The sequence below is a fragment of the Leopardus geoffroyi genome, chromosome D3 (assembly GCF_018350155.1).
Source record: "Leopardus geoffroyi isolate Oge1 chromosome D3, O.geoffroyi_Oge1_pat1.0, whole genome shotgun sequence".
In the NCBI taxonomy this organism is placed as follows: Eukaryota; Metazoa; Chordata; class Mammalia; order Carnivora; family Felidae; genus Leopardus; species Leopardus geoffroyi.
The window spans coordinates 23,884,852-23,905,469 of record NC_059339.1 but is presented as its reverse complement, the minus strand read 5'-3'; the positions used below and the strand labels follow the sequence as shown (position 1 = coordinate 23,905,469).

At 47.4% G+C, this 20,618-nt stretch overlaps 1 protein-coding gene across 2 annotated transcripts in view; it reads left to right on the top strand.

Moving 5' to 3' along the window:
* Window positions 1–20,618, top strand: part of ZNRF3 (zinc and ring finger 3) — a 156,734-nt gene that overhangs the window by 118,216 nt on the left and 17,900 nt on the right. The window contains exons 1-2 of one of the 2 annotated variants that reach the window (XM_045458546.1): window positions 16,195–18,141; window positions 18,298–18,360. The exons of the other annotated variant lie outside the window; for it this stretch is intronic. Coding sequence (XP_045314502.1) covers window positions 18,325–18,360 — 36 coding nt within the window. The 5' untranslated portion in view covers window positions 16,195–18,141; window positions 18,298–18,324. Of the gene's footprint in view, window positions 1–16,194; window positions 18,142–18,297; window positions 18,361–20,618 lie in introns of those variants that run through there. 2 annotated transcript variants of the gene reach the window in all.

Here is a 20,618-nt window from a genome sequence, read left to right as displayed (position 1 = left end):
ACCAGTAGTCTACACCCGCCCCCTCCTGCCCCCCTGCCACTGGTGGGGAGCCACCCATTCCTGCTTGTCATGTGCCGGACGCGTGTGTCCGCTGCATTTCTTTCCCAGAAGTCCTCAGCTTGCTCATACTGTCTAAAGTTAGGTTTCAGGGAATCCCAAGATGTTTCTTTTTCAGCTCTGTGCTTGTGGTTAGGCCACTGCAGCCTGCTGGAGAAAAATGGCCCGATCTGTTTGCTGCCTGGCAAAACGAGGACCGTGAAGTGCTGTGACCCCACTGTTACTAACTGTCCCTGTTCCAATTCCTCCTTCTTGGTTTACTTTTCAGTGGTGCTTGGAGAAACTACTTAAAGGGCAGCTGGGTGGCTCAGTCAGTTAAGCGTCGGATTTGGCTCAGGTCATGGTCTCATGGTTGATGAGTCCGAGCCCTGCATCGACCCCGCTTCAAGTGAGCCCCACTTCTCTCTCTCTCTCTGTTTCTCCTTCTCTCTCTCTCTCCCCTTCCCTCTCTCTCTTCTTTCCTCTCTCTCTTCTTCCCTCTCTCTCTCTTCCTCCCTCTCTCTCTGCCTCTCCTGAGATTCTCTTTCTCTCTCTGCCCCTCGCTCACTTTCTCCCTCTCTGTCAAAACAAAAAACTAAAGTCATTGGGCAACAGGTAGATCCAGAAATAAAAAGAAAACTGAGTTTTTAGATGCCACGTTGATCCTTTTAAAAAGATAAGACCAAAGAAAACCTTAACCATCATGCCCTTGATTTAGTCTGTTGTTCTTTGGGAAGGTGTGGTGCTTACATGGCAGAAGGTGATAGCAACTCTACCTTTGTTGTTCTGGCAGATCTTTGCCAGGTTATACTACTCATAGCTAATTTAAAGCTGTATCAAACTGAAAGGGCGTGGAGAGAGCTGATCATTTGCATGTCACCTTGTACTTGTACCTGAAGAACAACTTGGATCGTTGCCTGCTAAACTTGTAATGACAGTGGATTTGCAAAGGAACTCAGATGTCAAGAACTGAAATCTGTCACAGATTTTTAGATTGTAGGCCATAAGCATGATGATATGGAGTAAATTGAATAATACTAGATTTATGGCAATGCTTCTTTACTACATTAGCATGAGGACCTCGGCGGGGCGGGCCTGGGGGGTCTGGATCAGAGCATACACCGTTCTCTTCCATAAGCAACCACAGGCATTACAGAATTTTGATGGTAGTCTTTACTAGGACAGCCAAACATTGTTAATAATGTTAAGAATAGGGGCGCCTGGGTGGCTTATTTGGTTAGGCACCCGACTCTTGGTTTTGGCTCAGGTCATGATCTCACAGTTCATGGGTTTGAGCCCCATGTCGCGTTCCATTCTGATGGTGCAGAGCCTGCTTGGGATTTTCTCTCTCTCTCCCCCTCCCCTGCTCACTCTATCTATCTCTCTCTCTCAAAATAAACTTAAAAAAAAAAAACAACTAAAAAAAATAATGTTAAGAGTATCTCCATGCTCAGAAAAAAAACCAGTGCAAAAGTCTTAATTTTTGTTCCCTAAACATCTTTGCCCTATTTTTTTTTCTTCAGTCGTCATTTCCAGGTTGCTGTAAAGTCATATAGACACCCCGAGTGCTCCTGTGACAACAGTGAGGATCCAAGCCCAGATATTGCCCCTAGGAAGAGCTGAGAAGCGTCACTCTAATTACCACTGTTTTTTCCCACTTTTGGATTGTGCCTCCCCCTTCTTTTTAATATCCTTTGTTTTTGTTTTTTTTTAACAAGGCAATTAATAGTAGTGGCATCTTTGATGTCACTCAGTTATCTGAAATCATTTCCTAATGCCCTGCACTCCCTCAGCAGTTTCCCCCAGTAGCAGTAGCCGCTGGCCTGCTTTAGCTGTGAGGCAGGCTGGGATGATGTGATTGCTGATGTTTATGGGATCCCTGAACCAAGGGCAGTTCAGCAGCAGCCATGCCCAGAACTGCCCTTGGTGGGGATGAGAGCTTGCAGACCATCTTACTGCAGCCCTCTCACTTGACAAGAAGCAGAGATGCCCCAGGCTCCCGGCTGCGCAGGGAGTTCAGTGAGATCGATTCCAAGTAGCCCCTTTTTGTAGTTTAGCGTAGAACAGAATACATCTTTGGAATTCACTCATAATGTTCATTAGGCAGCTCCTATCTCCCAGGCTGTGTGCTGGACGTTGCTGATACAGGCGTGACACTGATAGACGAGTCCCCACCCTCGTGGAGCTCACAGTCAGTAGAGAGGACGCAGAGGTAACCAGCAAGTAATAAAATGGGGACACTCAAGTCTTACAGAAAGTTAACTGCTTATTTTAGGTCTCTTGTTAAATATCATCTACTTGACTACTTTGTGACAAATGCTTTTAAACCCTCTGAAAGCTATGTAATATGCTGTGTGATGTAAAAGGATGTGTACGCAAAATCTTTATTCTAATAAGTGCCTAAAACTTACCATTTGATTTTTTTTTTTTTTAATGCTTAGTTGTAGCCTAAGAAATCTAAAGCATAATAAAAAAAAATCCAAAGTGTAATCGCAATCGGGTTTTGAAGTATTGCTTCGGGTTGATATCCTTTCTTCCAGACTTGTTCTTTCCCTCTCCCAGTGGCTTTAAGAAGGGAAGGAAGGAAAGGGGGGTGGGAGGAACAACTGATTAAAACTAAACCTGGCTTGGCTGATAAGGGTTGCATCTTATACTCCGAACTAAATAATGTCGCAAGAGGTCAACTGATCAGTACTAAGTGATGTCTCTACTGGCAAAGGTCGTCGTCACAGTTCATGCAGATCTTCCCAGTGCATTGACCTCCTGTTTGCATGAAAACCTAGAGACTAGACCAACAAAGTGCCCTCCCAGCCCGTGACAGGTGCATTTGGGACAGTGAAGTGGTATTTGACCACCTAAGGAAGATGAACGTGTGGAGATAGGTTGTAATGCGTTAGAGAACTTTCTCTTTAGAAAAAAGTGAATCCGAAAACAAGGCTTTGCTAGGGCAAAGGGTGGGAGCTCTAGCAAATAAAAGGTTATACCAGAACCCACTTCCTGTGTTTGTTCTACTCAGTAAAGTCTTGGTAACACTGAATAATTACAGTAGGAAAAGCCTGAAATGAGGCTATCCTTCCACTTGTTCAGTGAAGGTTAATTTAAGGGACTTAAATTTAAGAGTTAATTTAATGAGACTTGAGATAGAGCTTGAAGTTAGGGATTTTTGTAAATTACCTGTTAGAGGCGATAGAAACAGAAGTGTATTTGTTCCTTAATATGAGAGTGACCTCTTAGTATTTAAGAGTGATTACTGATTAACCAGGGAGTTTCAAATGAGATGTTTACATATTCTGATTTAAAGAGTTTGCCCCGTCTGAGCGAGGGCTGGCTCAGGTTGTGGTGAGCAGAGAGTGGAGTGGGGCTGCTGTATCAGAGCATTGTGACTTCAGCTGGAGAAACTTCCTTCCCATGTGAAGCTCCCCATAGCGTCCTCGGGGGTGTGCCCAGTGCGGGGCAGTAAGGCCACCTCTGCCACACGTTTTCATCTAAGAGACTTGAAATGGGAAAGGAAACCAACACCTAGAAAGAAAGGGGGTCTGACCCCTTTATTCTAAACAAACCGAGACAGTGGTGCTTTGCCCCCATAGATGATCTTTGCGGCCGAGCTGATGAGTGGCAGAGACAGACTCAGCCCCGCCTCTGGAGCCCACTCATTTATTTCCATTCCTGAAGGTGGGGCATTTTCCAGGCAGAGATCTGTGGGTTTGCTGGAGACCGAAGATGTGAGACATTGGCTATTCAGAGTACACCTGCTCTGTGTTCGAAGTATAAATCAGTTGCCAACACTTCAATTGGAAGGTTTAAAAATCCACATTTCTACCTCCTCTTGGAAAGTCAGAAGACCTGGCAGCACTGGTGCCCCACTCCTCTGGTGAAGACAGCCTGAGCCGTGTGCCAGCTGCTCCCACCAGACAGGCGTGCGTGGTCTCGCCTGCCACAGACCCCACCGTGCTGCTGTTCCCCTCACACCACGGCAGCATATCCACGGCCATCGGTCTTACGCCTGGCCTCTATGGGCAGAGTTTGTGATCTCCGTTGTACCATCTTAAGCTGCTGGTAGGGTACCACCACCAGGGTTGTCTCTGGAAGGCTGAGTGAATCAAGTGTGAGCACAGATCAATGTTGTCTGACAGTCAAACAATAAATACGAAGAATGATCCAAAATGGGTTGGATTAGCAGGCTTTTATGCCTCTGATTTGTGTCAAGCACTGTGAGACCAAAGTAGGGTAACCATATTGTCATTCAAAGTTAGCACACGTGGGGCGCCTGGGTGGCGCAGTCGGTTAAGCGTCCGACTTCAGCCAGGTCACGATCTCGCGGTCCGGGAGTTCGAGCCCCGCGTCGGGCTCTGGGCTGATGGCTCAGAGCCTGGAGCCTGTTTCCGATTCTGTGTCTCCCTCTCTCTCTGCCCCTCCCCTGTTCATGCTCTGTCTCTCTCTGTCCCAAAAAATAAATAAACGTTGAAAAAAAAAATTAAAAAAAAAAAAAAAACAACAAAGTTAGCACACGTTTGAGAATGGAAAGGGGATGCTGTGATTTTTCGTTATGGTAAGAAAACAAGGGTAGAGCAGGGCTTTCCTGTGCACGTGGCCATGTTAGGCCTATGGGACGTGAAAACAGGATGCTTATATTCCCATCAACCAGGGGGAGTGAAGTGAGGGTTCATAAGAGGGGCTCACATGGAGGCTACAGTGGTATAGAGATGGTTCTGGAGAACTTGGGCAAGGCTTTGCACAGAAAGGCTTTTAGGTGGGTCCTTGCGTGAGAAGGGCGTTGAGAGGTAAAGAAAGGTCCGGGAGAGCAATTAAGGTAAAAGCAAAAAGGTTATTGGGTGTCTTGATTTTTCAGAAATAGGCAACTGTGTGGCTGGAGCACACAGTGCTTGGAGGCAGGCAGTGGGAGAGGGGTTAGGCCAGGTAGACTGTGTCTAAACTAAGCTGATTCTTGGACATTAAGGTAAGGAGTTGGGACTTGACTCTGAAAAAGGCAAGAAGGTAACTCTTGGCATTATGTATGGGATGGACTGGAAAAAAGACTGGAAACAGGGAGGTGAAAAGAGAGAGCCTACTTGCGGGTCATCTGTGGAGGGTGGATCTGAGTGCCATGGATGTGGAGGGGGGAAAGAAGGGTCTGGGCTCCCATGATGACAGTTCCGTTAGTGTGAGTCAAGTGGTGCAGGTTTGAGAAAAACTTGGTGACCCACTTCAACTGTGCTGAATTGGAGTCCTGGAATTCAAGAAAAGGGTCAGGATTGGAGATGACGTTTGTGAAGCCATTAGGTGGGAGTGTAGGTTCAAACCAAGAGCCTGAGTGAGCTTGTTTAGGAAGAGAGTGGACCAGGAAAAGGGGGCCAGCACGCGACTCCAAGGAAAACTTAAAGTAAGGGATGAGGAGAGGGGGAAATCAAAAAAAGAGACTGAGGAGGAGTTGAGAGAAGTGTATATATAAGCAGGATCTTAGTGTCTGGAAATTTCCAGAGGCAAGCAGGGACCATGTCAGCAAATGGAACCTGGATATAGAGAAGGAGAAGCAGGCTCACGAGCACAAATCCACGTCAACAGGGTTGTGGAACGGCACGGAGGACAGCCTGGGTGAGGTGACATGACCCTGTGGAGCATTCATTCAGCACAGGTGTGTGTGTTGTCTGAGTTTGGCTGCGTAACAAACTAGCCTGAAGCTTAGTGTCTTAAAAGCAGCAATCATTTTCATTTGTTCTTGATTCTGTGGGTCAGGTGAGCAGTTCTTCTGGTCTGAGCCAGTTTGCTCGCTCTCTGGTCTGCTGGTGGTTCGTTAGGGCTTCACTTGGAACAGTTGTGCCCTCGTGACATGTGGTCTCTCCTCACCGAGGAGGCTAGCTCAGACTTCTTCGCATGATAGTCTAAGGGTTTCCAGCAGCAAAAGAGGGCAAGCCCCAGGCACAGGCACTTACCAAGCCTCTGCATGCATCATGTTTGCTAATGAACCACTGGGCAAAGCAAATCACATGACCAAACCCAGATTCAAGGACCAAAAAAGATGCTCCACTTTTTTTTTTTTCTTTTTTTTTTTTTTTAAGTGTATTTATTTGAGAGAGAGAGGGATCAGGGGAGGGGCAGTAAGAGAGAATCCCAAGCTCTGTACTGTCAATGCAGAGCCCGATGTGGGGCTTGAACCCATGAATCATGTGATCATGACAGCCGAAGTCTAGAGTCAGACGTTTAACCCACAGCCACCCAGTGACCCCAAATAAGCTCCACCTCTTGAAAGGAGAAGTATTGTGGCCATTTTTTTCAGTCTACCCTGACAGGTGTGAATTTCTTGTAACTCTTGGCAGGAGGAGCTATTTGATACTTTGGTGTAACACTCAATTGAGCCAGGAAGGATTGAAGATCACAGTGGAGCAGTTTAAATTCTGATGACCCATCTAATTATGGAGGATATTTGTTTCAGTTCAGCTCCAAACAAAAGCCCAAGTGGAGGGGACAACAATGACACTCATATTCATGGCATCAAGCTAAATAAAGCAATTACTAAAGACAGTTCATATACCCGGTTCAAAACTCAAACATAAGTTCCCTCTCTCAAAGCAGCTTTGTCCAGGGGCGCCTGGGGGGCTCAGTCGGTTGAGCGTCGAACTTTGGCTCAGCTCATGATCTCACGGTTCGTGGGTTTGGGCCCCGCGTCGGTCTCTGTGCTGGCAGCTCGGAGCCTGGAGCCTGCTTTGGATTCTGTGTCTCCCTCTGTCTCTGTCCTTAACTCACTTGCATTCTGTCTCTGCCTCTCTCAAAAATAAATAAACATTGAAAAAATATTAAAAAAAAAAAAAAGCAGCCTTTGTCCGATTGGCAACAACCAACACCTTTTAGTGCTGTTATTCATTTAGGACTAGATCATTGAACAGTAATCACAGCTGCCATTGGCACCTGCCATGTGCCCAAACTATGCCAAGCGCTTTATACCTCTGAACTATTTGATCCCTTCAACAACCTAATAAAGTCCTACCACTGTTCCAGTTCTACAGATCAGGAAACTGAGGATCAGATATGAAGTGACTTGCCTAAGGGCATCAATTTAGTAAGAGAACCGTGAATTTAAAAAAAAAAAAAAAAAAGCCCTCAGGCCACTGGTTCCCCCAACTGTGGGCAGCAGTAGCAACTGCAGAGAGAGAGAGAGAGAGAGAGAGAGAGAGAGACACGCACGCACGCACGCACGCAGTCCTGATCATCTTTGTGTTAGGGTAATATTCTCTCATGGATACTGACCTGGGATCTGCCTGCTTCCCAGAGTCCATGCGGGCACTGTGCTACCAGTCTCCCTTTCCCATTCACCCAGCTTAGAGAGGGACTGGTTTTAGAATACTGAAGACAGTTTTAGAGTATCAGAAGGGGGTATTATCTGCCTCAGTCTGGATAGTTTTTTAGACCAGCTTTAGAATTTACCTATATTAGCTAAAATTGCCAGCATCACGTGGTAAAGAGTTCTTTGTGTCATTAAACTTTTACTGTTAAGAAGTTAGAGGAATCATGGGAAAAAATATCTGTGGATTCTTCCCCCCATCTATTTTTTTTTTTTTTTAAGTTCTATATTGAAGTATAATAGACCTAGAATAAGCAGGACATATTTAAAGTGTATAGTTTGAGGGGCACCTACCAGGGTGGCTCAGTCAGCTAAGCGTCTGACTTTCGCTCAGGTCATGATCTCACGGTTCCTGAGTTCAAGCCCCACACTGGGCTCTCTGCTGTCAGCAAGGAGCCCACTTCGGATTCTCTGTCCCCCGCCCCCGCTCATGCTCTCGCTCCCTGTCTCTCAAAAATAAATAAACCTTAAAAAAATAATAAAGTGTAGGGGCGCCTGGGTGGCTCAGTCAGTTAAGCGTCCAACTCTTGGTTTCAGCTCAGGTCACGATCTCACGGTTTGTGAGTACAAGCCCCATATCCTGCTCCACGCTGACAGTGCAGAGTCTGCTTGGGATTCTGTCTCTCTCTCTCTCTCTGCCCCTGCACTGCTCATGCTCTCTTTCTCTCTGTCTCTCTCAAAATAAATAAATAAACTTAAAAAATGGATGCTATAAATTCTTGATAAAAAAATAATAAAGTGTATAATTTGATAAGTTTTCACATACACACACACCCCCGTCATGAAACCATCACCACAGTCAATGTACTCTATCATTCCAAAAAGCTCCCTCCTGCCCCTTTGGAGGCCCTCCCACCCCTCCCCTCTGTTCCTCCCCAATCCCCAGGTAACCATTATTTGCTTTCTCCTACTGTAGATTAGTTTGAATTTTATAGAGTTTTATATGAATGCACTCATGCAAATATGTACTCTTTAACCTCATTTCTTTCACTCAGCATAATTACTTTGAGATTTATTCGTGTTGGTTGTATGTATCTGTTTATTCCTTCCCATCACTTTTTAAATTCTAAATGAGAAAAGGGCACACTGCCTTTTTTTTTTTTTTTTTTTTAACTCTGAACTTGGGCCAGGACTATTGAAGTTACCTACAAAATTGTACATTAACCAACCAATACCAGTGACGAGTTAATCTGTAACTTCATCTGTTAGATGTTAACGTGACCCCCCAACCTAACCTCCTCTTGACTGTCAGGCACTGATCCTGGGCACACTTTCTCTCCAAGCTGGGACCCAAGTAGGGTTCGGGGCTTGGGGACGCTGAATATTTCTTAGTCTTGGCTGGTCCTGGTCTATCATCATATCTTAATGTAGCATATCTGCATGACATCACAAGAATGGGGCTATCTGTATGTGTGGTGTGAACAGCACAGTCACAGGGGCTGGGTGCTCTGTGCCACTCTGTGTTTTAGAAGTTTGAGTTAGGCAGATGTCCTAATCCCAGCATAGGGGGGAACACTTAGGGGCTTCTGTTATTATTCAAAAGGACTCACCTGGACAGTGAACTCAGTACATTTGGAATTATCTGAATTTATACTTCTTTTCAAGACTCCGCCTCCTTTCTAAACTCCTGTACACCTGTCTGCTAGCAAGTCCATTATAATCAAGCCTTCTTCCTTTCACAGGTCAGTTTTTTAATAATCCTCTCCGTAAGTGCTTGGCTTCAGATCTCTCGGCACAGGAATGTTCTAGTAACAACTGCTTAAAATAATACGCAAAATATTTATGTTCTTAGTAATGGGTGCCAGTTAAATATATCTTTCCGTTATTTTTGGAAAACTAACATTGGATGCCCCTAAGTTTTGATTTTTCCCCAAAAAGAAAAACTTGGACATGGCAAAACTTAATGGACGCTAAAGAAGTATGGGGCAGGGTTGACAGGATGCAGTCGGCTCTAAGTTGAACGCCCTCCACTGCTGCCAGCATTCTCTGACCTCGGGAAGTCACTGTATCCTTTGCAAATCGAGGATGTGGGACTAGGTGCTCTTTAATCCCATTCCAGGACTGAGAGGCACTTAATCGATTCTGATGGACCATAGTCAAGGTCACTGTTGCCTAACAGGCCCCCTCTGTCCCTCTGCATGAGGACTGTAGTGACTCTTCAGCTGGGCCTCATTGGCTTCGGGGGCCAGGAAGCAGGCTTGCTCTCTCTCTCTCTGGATTTGGCTCACTGGTCTTTTCGAATGTCCCAGATGCTGGAGGGTATGCAGTTGGACTTGTTTAGCCTCAGAATGATGCCAGCCGGTCCCCTGTGCCTGCCATAGTTGGGTTCCTGTCGAGCCAACACTGCCATATTCTGTAACAGTCTGCTTGTTTGGGGGGTTACGGAGCACTTGCCGTTTTAGTTATCTCCACTCCCCCAGAAACCAGACTGCCAAACTCCTGGATCATAAAACAAAGCGTAAGCACCTGGATCATGACCCAGCTCTTTTCCTGTTCTTCTTTTGAGACTTCCCCAACAGGAAAGGCTCTGGGTAATTGATAGAGATTATCCCTGATTCCCTTAATGTAACCTTTTTACTCTTTCCTTTTCCTGGGATTAAGCTGTTCCTTTGCAAGAAGTCCTTTTCTTAATGACACAGTCATAGACCTGTTATTGACCAAAGGAAGCGATCCAGCCCAACTCCACCTTCTGTGGCTCATGGTCCCTTTCTCCTCTTTCATCCTAAGGACTTTTAAAGTCTTTAACTGGGTTTTTCAATTTTCTGCACTGTTAAAGTTTATCCAACTATACTTTAAAACTAATCTGCTTTCTTGAAACAATAATTGCCCCTATATTTATAGTTGGATATGAGTGTCCGTATGGAATAGATGTTCTAGAATTTGCTGCGCGAGGGTTCTGAGGCAGCATGCCGGCACTGCTGAGGTGTGCCGTCCACCGAGTGGTAAGTGAGGTCTGACATAAAGTGGAGACACGAGGACCCTGTCAGCAGGCACCGTTTTTCCTCCTCCTCCTCCTCTTCCTCCTCCTCCTCTCTCTTTTCTTCCATTCAAGGAGTATTTCTTGCTGTGCATACGGGTCCCTAGTGTGACTAGTGGCTCTCCTTGAGAAGAAGGACTAGATCTCTTAGGATGGGTCTTTTCAGCATACGATGGTACCATTATGGTAGGGGTTCAACAAGTATGTGTTAAATTAATAAACCGTAGGAAAGACAGTCACATTAGGTTTTTTGCCTGGAAGTACCTAGCCACCCGAATGAACCTTATTTGCAGGGGTCAGGGAACCCTTTCCAGAGAAAATGGAATTTTGGTCAGTGATCCAGAAATGTTAGTAAACCATAGATAGGGGCTGTGTGTGAATGCTGTCTTGTATACCAGAAACTAACCTGGGGGCATGCTGACTGCCACCGAGAGAAAGGCTAGTTAATAAATGGTGGCCAGTGTTTACACTGTGGCCTTGTGCGTGGACTGTAATGTATAGTCCCCATGTAACCAAGCATTGTCTTTTGTGAACCTCTTCCCTTCTTGGTCCTTGGTGTATCTGTAGGGTCTGCAAGCCTCAGCCAGCACCTTGTGTGCCCAGCTCCTGGCCAGCCTTCCCTTCTTCATTTGGGCAGCTTGGTCTCCATGAAGTACTTCCTGACCACACCAGCCCCGTAACATCCACATCCACATCCACATCCAAGCTCATCTATTCCAGACCTGATTTGAGCACCCTTCAAGGTGGCCCCACACTGTTGAGCTCTGGATTCATTTGTTTCCCTTGCTAGAAACGGGGTAGCTCCATTTCTCTAAGCTCTGCACAGGCAAGGACTGCGCTCCCCATATTGCTTTGTAGCCCAAACAGAGGGACATGGATGGGACTTCAAACAGGAAGCAGGAAATACTATAGCTGCTGCCCCTGGGGGGTGCCCAACAGCATCTTTTCCCTTCACCTCCTGTCCGTTCTTGGCCTGAGGAAGGCCACCTTGGTGCCTGGGTCAGCTTTTCTCCTTCCCCTTCCATCATCACCACCATTGTGGTGACTTAAGCACCAGGACTAGAATGCATTTGGAAGAAATAAGAGTATAGTTTTCATGGCCTTCAGCTTGTTGGCTTATAGAGATATGACTATAGGACTTGTTCTTTTATTCAGACATTAAGACAAGGCCTTCCTGGGTTTAACTCCTGTTATGTTTTACAGACTAACCCGTGTTCTCAGCTGTTACATCTGGTATCTCCTCTCCACACTCCCAGCCCGTGTCACTAGAATTGTTCCTAATAGCAAATGCTGTCATCATTTACTGGCAGAGACGTGGATGTTAGCTGGGCAGTTGGCATCCAAGTTCTGTGACTTGGCTAACTCAGCCCAGAGTGTGTTTGAGGGCTTTAGTTCAAGAAAGGATGTGTTTTGTGAAGAAAAATGGGACTTCAACTTGAAAGTGGTGTCCCTGGAATTCATGTCTTTCAGAACTTTTATCATGCTCTTATCTCAGAGGACACTTCTGGAACTTGCATTCTGTGGCTCTGTCCTGCCAGGGGGTAGAGACCCCTGTTTGAGGTCCTGGGACCCCTGTGGAGTAGAAGCCAAAGGTCTGGACCTAAGGAGCTAGGAGAACCTCTACTGTGAACCCCAAAAGCTTGCCCCATATGGGATAGAGACTGGCTCTTGTGCCCACGGCCCCTCCCCACAGCATTTGCTGCCTCCCGGATTCCAGGTGCCAGTCTAGGGGCTTGTGATAGTCACCGCCTCTGAGACCTTTGACTGTGAAGGACCCAGACTTCTGCGTTGGGGGAGGGAGGTCTCATTCCCAGAGCCAGATCACAGGAAGCTCAATTGTTGATTGCCTTGAAGTACATTCTTCTTGTTAAGTCTGAGGTAAAATAGCATGAGTGGGTTTCTAGAAACCAAATAGTATAACTGAGAAAGGAATCTGGCAGTTCTGGGAGGGAATGATGAGTTGGAGTTAAGCACACTCCCTGCCACCCTCTCTCCTCTGACCTCCTTAGGGTCTTGGTCCCTGTGGTTATTTATCTTAGCTATGCCTACAGATCAACCCAGAGAGCTTTCAAACCTCCAGAGGCCAGGTCCACCTCCAGCCCAGTGCCCCTCAGTCTCTGGGGAGGGCTGGGCCCCGGTATTTTTAAATAGCTCCCCAGGATATTCCAGTATGCCTCTGGGCGTCTGACCGCCTTCCGCCTGCTTTGTGCCATGGCATCATTTCTTGCCCCCAACTGTGACGTTCCTGTGTGTGTGTGATGTGCGGCAGAGACACATCGACTTCCAGAACCTTTCAGAGGTGGAGTCTCTGTGACTCTGCCTGCCGCTCTGTGTGGGAACTGGACTCTCTCTCCTGGAGAGAAGAATCCTGTATGCAAACAGTCAAGGGAGGGGCCAGGTGCCCACAGGAGATACACATAGTGCATGCGTCTCAGCACTTGCCAGTCGACTGGCATCTTCTCATCTAGTCTCCTGACCTCTCTCAACAATCGTGAGAATACGTCCTGTTAGCACGATCTGCAATGAACAGATGGAGGAAGCACAGAAAGGTTGTCAAGTCTGCCCGCAGTCACAGCGCTGGCAAGGTGAGCCAGGATTTCAGCCCGAGCTGTGTGAGGTGACAGTTCCTCCCCCCTGCCCTTGCCCTTCCCTGATCGGCCCGTCCATTCACGGGTCACCTTCAGGCTGTGTTCTTCCTCGAGGCCACCTTCGTTGGGGGTGTCATCAAAGTGACTGCTCCCAGAGAAGACTGGTGTGACTCAGGGTGAGGGGGTTGGGACTCTGCCCTTCTCTAGAGAGAGGGGTTTGGTTCTCTTGCTGTTGTAAGTGATTCTGGTGTGAAGTTGAGAGACAGTGGAGCCATATCATTCCTAAATTCTACTGATACCAAGTCACAGATTCAAGGACACAATGTGACAGGGCACATGGGGAACCATTTTGGAACCACCTTGGTAGATCTTTAAGAAGTGTACAGAGTAAAAGTTGTATTGTTTGGGAGCTCGCGTTGACTAGAATGGCAATAAGAAATAGCCCCTCTGAGAAAGAAAACATGAGCTTTCAAGCAGCTAACCCTGTACAACAGTAGAATTTTCCACCCTGCCACCTCTCTTTACGTTGACTATATGAGCTGCATGACATTTGTAAAGAGAGTTTTAAAAATGAGGGAGTCCAAATGGGTTAGGTAAGAGCTATCTGGATGCCTTGTAGGATTGGGAAATACAATACTTACATAAGCTATTAATGGAATACTTGGAGATTCAGCATTCATGTTGATATATGGGCACACATTTCTATCACGCTTGATTATGGAAAGCCCTAGGATAACCACAGTATTTCTGTAGCCTGGGATTACGGAGAGGATGAGGTCACATGTCACCTCTCTACTTCGTGGCTTTGTGAGGTCACCTCTGAGCCTCTAGCTATAAAATGGGAGTCAACACTCCCTTGACTACAGAGTTGCATGCCATTTGAAAGCACCTACTGCCTTGTCTGGTGCATAATAGGTGCTTTGCTCACTTTTCCCTCTTGGAGTCTGATGCTTTGGGCCAGTACTGTCCTGAGACCAGGCAAGAAAGGGCCTGCTTCTGAAGCTTCTGGCCACTGGGTGAAGAGTCCAAGGGAAGCCCCCTTCTATAAACCATTCCCGGGATCCTAAATTCCCCCAAGATGAGCCAGTGCTAGCTTCCGGCACCTGGCAGACCTCTTGTCCAGGACCATCCTCCTGGGAGCCAACTCCCCTGGGATCCTACCCCTCTTCCCAAGGAGGATAGACAGACCTTAGCCTCGAGGCTGGGGTGTTTATGCCCATGTGTACAAGTCCTCTTGAAATGCAAGGTGGGTCAGGAGTTGGCTTTCACCACAATGACATGTTCTGATGAGGAACTCCAGGGAGTTAGAGAAATCTCAGTTGAACATGACCTTTCGGATCTTTATGAAGGTGTACATAAAGATAGAAGGGTAGCATATATTTTATTTCGTGGTTTGTTGGATCTTGTCCCAACTCCCTCCAATGTTAGGAGCAAGCCTGCCTCAGGCATGCAAACATTCTTTCATTCAGATTCTCTTCCTCTTAGTACAAATAAGAAAATCATATAATCAGAGTAATCTTGTTTTTTCAAACAGTGTACCACCTAATGCAGGAATTCGCTAACACTTTTCCTTTGCCTCACCGTTAAGTATTGCCCGTGTGCTGTTTAGATAGCTTCTGGACCTCCACCAGTCCAACTGAATCCGAAGAGGGGCCCCAGAATGTGCATTTTTGACAGCCGTCCCAGGGGCTTCCTCCAGTTTGGAGCTCAGTGGCTCTCAGCCCTACCTGAATTTTAAAACTAACTAGGAAACTTTTAGAAAAATATTGCTGCCGGGGCTCCATTCCACAGAGATGAAATCATCATCTCTAGGGGCAGGGTATTTTTTAAATCTTCCCCAGTTGCCTCCTCAGTGGGCCAAGGTTGAGAACCAAGTCTGCCCTGCTTGATGGCTGCAGTAGCCAGGAGCCCAGCCCTCAGCCCTCAAAGAGTCTGCCCTCCACCTCTCAAGGCAGAAGGGAGGCTGGGGGGGTCTTCAGACTTTGTAGGCACTGTTGTTCCTTGTTAAGCCCAAATACGCCACCCAATTAACTTGCCAATGATTGTTAAACAAGTGTTACCTGTCATATGCAGAAAAGGGAGTGGTCCTGTTTAAATTTTCTAGTTGTTGACTTTGTAAGGTTTGGCCCTGAAGTGGGACTTCTGGAAACTCAACCCAAGATAGCAGCTAACAAGTTCTTCCAAAAGTTTCTCTGCCAGGCATAGACATCTCATCAAACAACCCGACTGCAGACATTTTTCCATAACATCCCTTCACCCAGCAGTGGCCATGGAAAGGAGGGTGTGGACAGGCTTCCTGGGTTGGGGTGCTCCTTGTCAGGTGTGAAAACAAAGAGGATCATTGTGTTTCTTGGAACTGGTGTAAAATGTCTATGTTTAAGATTAAGATCTGGGGAAATGCATTTTCCGTTTGAACCCAGCATTTTCTGATTGTGAAGAGGGTACCAACCTGTGCAGTGGCGCCGTGACATGGCCACGGACTCCAGCCTTTTCTGATGATTCCTTTAATTAGGAGAAATTAAGTGGGACTGCTACATATTTGGGGAATAAATAACACTATTTAAACGGAGGCAGCCTTAACCACCAACTTAACCGCTGAATTCTCGCTGTTACATACCTCCTAAATAGATCAGCATAATCTTAACTAGGACTTAAAATGCATCCTCCTCGTTCTGGAGCTCAGAACCAGCAGCCCGCAGGAGCCTTTGGAGGCTTAATGACTTTAATTAAGGCGAGAAATACCTTCTCCCGATGGGGAGGGGCGCGGCCAGCCCCGTAGGGTCGGCGAAGGGCAGATGGGAGCCCGCCCCCAAAGGCCGGCCCTACTGAGTGGGGAGAAGGACTGGGGGGCGTGGGGAAGCGGAGGGGGAGGGACTCTGAAGGAGGGCGTGGAGTAGCAGGGCCAGGGGTTGAAGCTGGAGGGTGGAAGGGAAGGGGGGACCCTGGGGGGAGGCCGCCGGGGCCTCCGAGTTCTGAGCTGTGTTTGTGGCTTCGGCACTTTGATCTCCTGCCAGCGAAACCTGGAAGGTCAGGCCGGGCTGCAGCCAAGCCCTGGAGCGAGGAGTCGGGTGGAGCGGGCAGAGCAGCGCCACCCACCCTCACCACCACCCCCACCCACCTCCTCTCCCACTCCCGGAAAGTGAGCTTGCCTGGCTGCCCGGGCGGCCCCGCCCCGCCCCTCTTTACCCCTCTGGGGCCGTTTTGTGTGTTGATCTCCTTTAGGCAGTGGATTAGGAGCTCCAAATCATGAAAGTGAATAAGCCACACTCCCTGCAAGTTTGGCTTGGTAAAATCATTTATGTTGCATATGCTTTAAAGAAAGCAGGTTATTTTTTAAAGCTAGGTGCACCCCTTCCTCTCTGGGCTGTCCCAGAGCAGCAGGTGGTTCGTCTGGTGGTTCCTGTGTGTTAGGGTCCTCTCCCTCCACACTTCTGACACCCGCCCCCTTCTTGGCGCCAGCATTTTCTCACCGGTTACCCATGTGCTCTGGTGTGTGACCTCATTTCCTATGGAACGAAAGGTTTCTGTAGGAAAACAGGGCGCTGGGTGAGACGGGCCTTGCAAGCCCCCTTGCCTGGCAAGAGTATCTATCCCCTGTCAGAGCAGTGACTCATGCTTCAGGGAACAGCAGCTGACCAGAATGATCAAGAGCCTGGTGCCTGGGTGGTCACTGCCAAGCGAAGAACACGGGGGAGGAGGAAAGGAAAAAGTGAGGAGGGAGGGTTTAAAAACCACTCATCGGCCTCCGGAGGGTGGGGCATAAAAGGACCCAAGGAGCGCTGGCTGTTTGGACTACGGTAGGACCAGCAGGGAGAGACCGGTGGGTGTCAGGCGTGGTTGGTCTCCATCGGTGTTCACAGCCCCTGTTCCTCTCCGACCACAGAGCAGGCCCTGCGGCAGTGGCCCCATACCCAGGACTTGTTCCTGGCACCCTGCATTCCTGACAGTGATCTGCCCCAGGCTCAAGCCTTAGGCGGGTGTGCCTCTCAAGCCTATGCTTTGGTCTCATTGCCCCCAAAAGAGGCTGTCACTGAGTGGGGGAGTTTGGAGTCTGCCACCGGTTCCCACAGAAAGCCAAGCTTCCAGTCTTCGCACCAGGTGGGGAAGGCAGACTGGTATCTGCTCGCTTTCCCAAGACAGGCCCCTATTGGTACAGGCCATCTGTCTCCACCTGTTTCAGGATGTTCCATAGGTTTCACCAGTCTTTGAGGCTGAAGAAAAGCCAGCGTCCCCTGAGTGATGATGGGAGGATGCTGTAAAACTCTGTATCTCCTGCCATCTCTTCCTGTGGGTTTGCCCAAGGGTAGTCATTTGGTGAGCGTTTTCCCTTGGTCAGAGTCTTAAAGGACCTTGCCTTCCTCCAGAGAGTGGAAGGAACAAACATTGCAGGGGCACAGGCTTGTTTTCTAAGAGGTTTGACATCAGAGATGTGCTCACACAGGGACCTGGGGCCTGATAAAGATCCACATTGAGGCAGAGTCACTTGTAGTGGCTGAGGTCGCGGTTGCCCAGAGACAACTATGGCTACATTAGCACTAACCACCAGTAAGAGGCCCATCAGCAAATGCCGCAGCAGGGGATGTGCACGCAGTTAATAAACCAAATCCTGAAAGTCTCAAATGCGCAGAATCTTGAGTTCCAAGGAGATGTGGTAGAGAGCAGACCTTTCTCAATCTGAGTCAAAGGAAACCCGAGATGAGATGACTAGCAGCGAGCTACGGTGTATGCTTGAAGTAGCAGCGACCTAGGTGTTTGATGCTAACCCTGAGGGCAAAAGCTGATCTTTCTGGGTTAATCAACAAACATTTTTTGGCCATTTACCCTGTGCCAGGCCCTTTTCTGGATTCTGGGAATTCAGCAGGAAAGAAGTCTGACACATTGGCCGCCCTCTAGTGAGGAGGCACTTTGAGTAAACAATTGCAGTGTGATGTCATAAGAGCTGCAACAGTGGGGCACAGTCAGGCCACAGGCAGTAACAATGTAAAGGGAATAACACCTAAGTCGACCAAGAATTAGAAGAGGTAAAGGCTAGGTGGTGTTGGGGAGGTAGAGCGTTCCTCAGCATGGAGAACACAGGCCATCAGAGAACTAGTGAGAACTCGGCCTAGTTAGACTCGGGGTTGGAGTGTGGAGTTTACCATAAGCAGCGGAGCGGTCCTGGCTTTCCCTAAGAGTAACACAGTTATCCGAGGAGAGTGGTCTAGGTCAGAGCTGTGATTTAGAAGAGTCCCTTTACTGCTGGGTAGAGACTACACTGGGGGGGGGGGGGGGGCGGGGAGGGGCCAGGTGGAATGGTCTAGACAGACCCCCAAGGGAGAATGTTGTTGTGACTCACATGAGAAGTCTGGTGTCCTGGACAGGGTGGCATCAGTGGGGATGGAAAAGCAATGGATGGATTTGGAAGATGGAATCAGCAAAACTTGGTAAGCAGTTGAGTGTAGGGGTGAGGGCAAAGGTTTAACTTGGCCCCTGTGAGCCTAGGTTGTAGGAAGGTAAGGATTGCATGAAGGGTAGGCCTGTGGCAAGACACCATGCACCCATATCAGCCTGAGCAAGAAATGACCCACGGATGCCCAGGACCGTGTGCTCCACTTTGCGAATAGCCATAGATGGAACTTGGGGACCCAAACTGAAGGAGAATGCTGATGCCAAATCATAGGAACCAAGCCCTGGTGCCATTTTGGATTCTCTGAGATAATGGTTTCTGCCACTTTAGGTCACACTGCTCTCTATAAGTGTATCAGAGGAGACCCACAAGTGAACATTCTCTTGGGTAAAAAGAGATCTCCACACCTTCACCCTTCTCCTTGCCAAGCAAGAGCTCTTCTCCCAGGGCAACAGCCAGTGCATAATGACAGACACTTCTAGAAGGTCTTGGCTTGTATCTTTCTTGAGGTGTCTGGCACAGAGTTGGACCTCTTAAGTAGTTGCCAAGTTGAACTATGGAACTGAATGTTTTCATACTAATAGCCATCTCATTTAAATTGCGGTGTATAAACTTTCTAATTGTTTTCCAGCTCAAAATGTAGATCCCTGCCATATCCCCCAGCCTCCTACCTGTACCTTAGAGCAAGGGAATGAATAATAAGGGGTGATATTCCACTCTCGTTGGCATACCATGCACCATGGAGCAGTGGGTTCCATTTTTTTTATGTTTGTTTATTTTTGAGAGGGAGAGTGAGCACTGGCTGGAGAGGGGCAGAGAAAGAGGAAGATACAGATTGCAAAGCAGGATCCAGGATTTGAGCTGTCAGCACAGAGCCCAACATGGGGCTTGAACTCGCAAGCCATGAGATCATGACCTGAGCTGAAGTCAGATACTTAGCCGACTGAGCCACCCAGGCACCCTGAGCAGTGGGTTCCAAAACATCTCGCATAGAAGGGAGGGAATGTTGACAGAAGTTGCTGCAAAAGGATTCTGTATCCAAAAAACTGGGGAATTCCTGGGCCTCTATCATACTAACGTGCCCTGTGGATATCAGGGGTCACTCTAGAAAGCGCAGCATTTCTCAAAGGACCCTGACCAAGAAAATCTCATCCCGTGATACGTACTTCGGGAAAAGCTACAATAGAGACATGGGATAACTGATCCCATGTCCATAATTTCTTACTCATTTGTCCTTGGAATGAAATACTCAGACTATTCCTTTATTACTCGGCTGGCCTCTGTCTGTACCTGCATTGCTTGCAGAATGCACACTCCTTAAGGAAGGGGTCTGCCACACGCCGCTTACTACTGTATGTATCTCCAGGGCTGAGCACGCAGAGTAACTCGTTAATTGCTACTGTTAAAAAAATAAATGAATAAATGGCACTGCAAATAGAATTAAACTCTGTTCCTGCCTACCATGTTAATTTGTTGAGTGTGGACCATGCCCAGGGCAATCTGCTTTGTTAGGCTTTTTCCAGGACACACAGACTGGTCAAGGAAGGTCTACCTCCTGGCTCCTTTAGACCCCGAGGGCGGGTTAGCCCAGCACCTAGGCCAGGCATTTACATGTAAGATCTGTGCACTTTGGAGAGGCAGGACCACTTGTAGCTATTTATTTATTTATTTATTTAATGTTTATTTATTTTAGAGAGAGTGTGTGAGCAAGGCAGAAGAAGGGCAGAGAGAGGGGGAGACACAGAACTTGAAGTGGGCTCTAAGGGTCCAGGCTCTGCACTGTCAGTACAGAGCCCCAACGCGGGGCTCAAACTCACGAACTGTGAGATCATGACCTGAGCTGAAGTTGGATGCTTAACCAACTGAGCCACTGAGGCGCCCCTAGCTATTTATTTAAAGCCAGATACCAGCAGAACCATGAGTATGAGACTGTTTATAATAGAGAAAATATAGAAATCCTGTAACAGGAGACCATCTTAAGCTCTGCTACGACCATATAATGGAATAATATATGTACCTGGTAAGGAGGATGAACATTTTTTTATATCGATGCATATAATATTGTTGAACAAATTGTTGAGTTAAGGGGGGGCGAGTACAGAACATTATATACATACAGTTTATTTTTAAGTGTTTTTTAAGTGTATTTTGATATGTGAGTATATATGTGCATTTTATTCCTGCTAATATATGGGTTTTTTTTTAAAAAGAAAACATGGAAAGATATGCCACACTGTTAATGTTATAAAGCTGGGCAATAAGGGTGAGTTATTTTTTGCTTTCAATTTCAATATT